The sequence below is a fragment of the Helianthus annuus genome, chromosome 3 (genome assembly GCF_002127325.2).
Source record: "Helianthus annuus cultivar XRQ/B chromosome 3, HanXRQr2.0-SUNRISE, whole genome shotgun sequence".
NCBI classification, from domain to species: domain Eukaryota; kingdom Viridiplantae; phylum Streptophyta; class Magnoliopsida; order Asterales; family Asteraceae; genus Helianthus; species Helianthus annuus.
Genome location: NC_035435.2, coordinates 111,623,648 through 111,627,121, shown reverse-complemented (window position 1 = coordinate 111,627,121; position 3,474 = coordinate 111,623,648). Strand labels below are relative to the sequence as shown.

At 33.9% G+C, this 3,474-nt stretch overlaps 1 protein-coding gene across 1 annotated transcript; it reads right to left on the bottom strand.

Annotated features, from left to right (window-relative positions):
• Positions 1-1,109: 1,109 nt before the first annotated feature.
• On the bottom strand, positions 1,110-1,967 carry LOC110931944 (EG45-like domain containing protein). Its single transcript, XM_035987937.1, has 3 exons — positions 1,834-1,967; positions 1,442-1,724; positions 1,110-1,341 (listed from the first exon to the last, which is right to left on the bottom strand). Exons 1-3 carry the CDS (start codon positions 1,937-1,939, stop codon positions 1,335-1,337), a joined length of 396 nt encoding a protein of 131 aa, XP_035843830.1. The 5' UTR covers positions 1,940-1,967; the 3' UTR covers positions 1,110-1,334.
• Between the last annotated feature and the right edge of the window lie 1,507 nt (positions 1,968-3,474).

Genomic DNA, 3,474 nt, shown 5'->3' with positions numbered 1-3,474 from the left:
TGGGATTATTATCAGCCAACTAACTAATAAAACTTTAGATTATTAAAATCCAATAACCCTATATTAAATTAGTGGTATTCCTTCCTGGTGACTTGCTTACTAAATAAGTGTAGCCCTAATTTTTATGTTGTGTGTTTCCGTTCATATCAATAAGTGTAGCCTCAATTTTTAATTGGAGTAATTAATTTTTATGTTTGCTAAAAGAATTAATTATTAGGTTTGCCAAAGTTAACAAACTTTATAATGTTTTAATTTGCTTGTTTGATATGAACGCTACAAAATCGCGCACATGTAGAGTAGTTGTTATTTTATGTTTATTAGTTTGTAACATGTGACATTAGGATTATTTTTAACAGCTTGATCAAGTTTTTATCTCCGATATTGTTAATATACACCACCCCCATTAGTGGATGCCGCCGCACCTATCACATCATATGGCCATATGACATGGCAAAAATAGGTCATACCGGTCATATGAGTTTGTTAGTGGTCATATTATTCATTTCTTAAATAGTTGGTCAAAGCATCATACGAGCCAAGCCGATTGAACAGTCATATGATCCATATAACCATTTTCAGCATGCCATACTGTACATATGGACCAACGACCCTTATGACACGTCAATGGTGTTTAGATAGTGTGTCCCTTTTATTTCAGAAAACTTTGCTACTATTACAAAGTAGTCATTGATGTTTTTCATAACAAACTCTCACCCATGGCCTACTCTAGATGTATATCCCATAGGAGGTTAAAGATTAGACGACTTAAGTGGTGAGAAACGTCTAAAACTGGACTTAGAAATTGGAAACCAGACACCTTTCAAATCCACTAGCTCCGCCATGACGCCGTGGTGAGCATAGCTAGCTCCGCCATGTTGACTTTTAACATAGGCATAACGGACAAAAACAATAAGCATGTTGACGGTATATTTTTATTTTATTAACAATTGTTTATTACTAAAACGTATCATTAATTGAGTTTGGGTGAGGTCACGTTTGCAAGTTTTTAAATATTAGCTGGTAGCTCATTAATGGATTAAGAACGTACACTAATTACGGTTATAGTTACTATCCATATATCACATGTCACATTTTTATGTTTACAAGAGTTTGTCATACAAATTGGAGGGCAATTTATTAATTTTGTACAAACATGAACACCTTGGATTCACAATCATATGCCATGCATAAGTCAAAAGCAGAAAAGAAGGGATAAAACATCAAACAGACTAAAACTTGATATTAGAAATGCGGGTCGTGCATGCATCAAGACACATGTACTGTGAATCAAAATGCTGCAACTTGCCAACTTCCATGATCTTTCATCTCCATCTTCACACCCTATACAAGGAGAACAAACATATTTTGTGAAACTAAAATCCTGGGGTGGCCAATAAAAGTATAAATACAAAACTTGAAGAACAAGTAATTGATCAAGTACTGTTGGTAAGAGATTTTGATTCCTCCAGCACTTGGATCAGCAATGATAGAAAAGGATTCCTGTGACAAGTCAAGGTCTCCCTTGCAACCAGGAGGCGGGCAGAAATCGGTGATCAATACTGTCACTGTGGGGGTGGCCGTACAAGGGTGTGGCACCCCTTGGTTGAGTGCACCTGTGCAAGTCACCTGGAAGTATTTGCCACAAGCAGCTCCTCCTTGCCATAAATCTTGGTTTGCAGCTGCTATCATAACTCCTGCATCTTGGAACCCGTAGCACGCTGATGCTGTAATTACAATATAAACGTGTTATCACTTAATATATAAGAGAATGATATTTTCTATATGTGTACGTGTGTGCGTGCACGCCATAGTGTATATGGATTAGTGGATTACGTAAGTATGGAGGGTCATTGATGGTTCCAATCCCAGTTTCAGACGACCCAAAACTTAAAATGCTCATAACTACGAGAATGCTAGCATATATTCTTATGGATGCCATTGAAGATAGAAGCTTGTATGTGTGTTAAAAGTAAGAAAATAAGTAATGCTGAGAGAGAACTTTAGAGATGAGTTAATTAAGCTTGTGATATATTGAACGAAAGAGATAGTTATTTATACTCTACTTTTTTTGTTAATCATTGTTACATATCAAGCTAATTATTGGAATAAATTCAGAAAACATATACGGCAGTCGGCAAATTGTTATTCGCGAAGATATTTTCTAAGCTAAAGAGAAGGACTAATTTTAATAATTTGTGTTTGTCTTTCGCCAGAAAAAGATGTAAACAATGTATTGGATTTGGACTCCATTCCACTTGCTTTTAAGTTTGGATTTTTGTTACTCCATCCATCCTGATGAAAACATAAAGAAATTTGTTTTCTTTTTTTTATTGTTTTTTACTAGATTGTGTATTATACGAGTTGAATAAATGTAATTTTATATATATTTTGTAATAAAAACCGTGTCTTTAAAAAAAACTCATGTATTGCACAGGGTATAAACTTATGTATTACAAGAGTTGAATAAAATATAATTTAACACATACAATTTTTAGGGGGGTAGGGGCGCTCCACTGGTGATGGAATTCGATCACTCACAACAACCAATCAAGTTCCGCCACATCATCGAACTTTATTTCATCACTAATGATGGATTTTAGTAGAAATGCCCATCATTAGGATGGTTTTTCTTATTTTTAAAATTATAAATTAACAATAAACACAAATCTGAAAGATCTGGACAACAAAAAATAAAGTAAAACAGATATGATGAAATAATCATAATATTTGTTTACCTTTTTGGCTTCAAACGCATCAAACTCTGCTGAATAAACCAGCAGAAAAACAGAGCTTCAATAAGCTTTCCGACATAAAATCACTTCTTTTCTGCTTTTTCTGACCCTAAAACCCCTTTTTGCGGCTACAAAATTGAAAAGAAAAGGCTTTAATTCAACCGATTTGAGGCAAAATTGACTGAAATTGAAGCAAAATTGGAATAAAATGATGGAGAAAATAACGTACCGATGATCAATTTTAGGTTGGTGATTTGATGTTTAACTTCTTGCTCTTGTTGTTGTTGCTCTGTTAATTGAAGTTCAACGCGTGATGATGACCATGCGTCATCTAATCCACGCGTGAACAAAACAGGTGGCGGCGGTGTTTCACTGTCGAAAACGCGTGAAAAATGGTGGACAAGGGGCGCCCGAGGTTCCCTTAAGATATCTCTTTTAAAAAATGATACAATTATAAATTTTGTTAAGTTAATTTTTAAAACATTTTTAATTTTTAAACTGAGTATTATCTTTTATGTAATTATCATAAATGTTAATTCATTTAAAGTGTACATAGTCCTTTAAATATCATTTTGCACAGTTAGGTTAACATAAATTGTAATTATAAATATATAAATAGAGTAAATTATTGTTTTGAACCCTGTGGTTTATACCAATTGTCATGTATTACAAAAATGAAAAGTCTTGCAAAAAAACACATTCAGGTTTCTAATCCTTGCGATTTTAGTCCACCTGACTAATT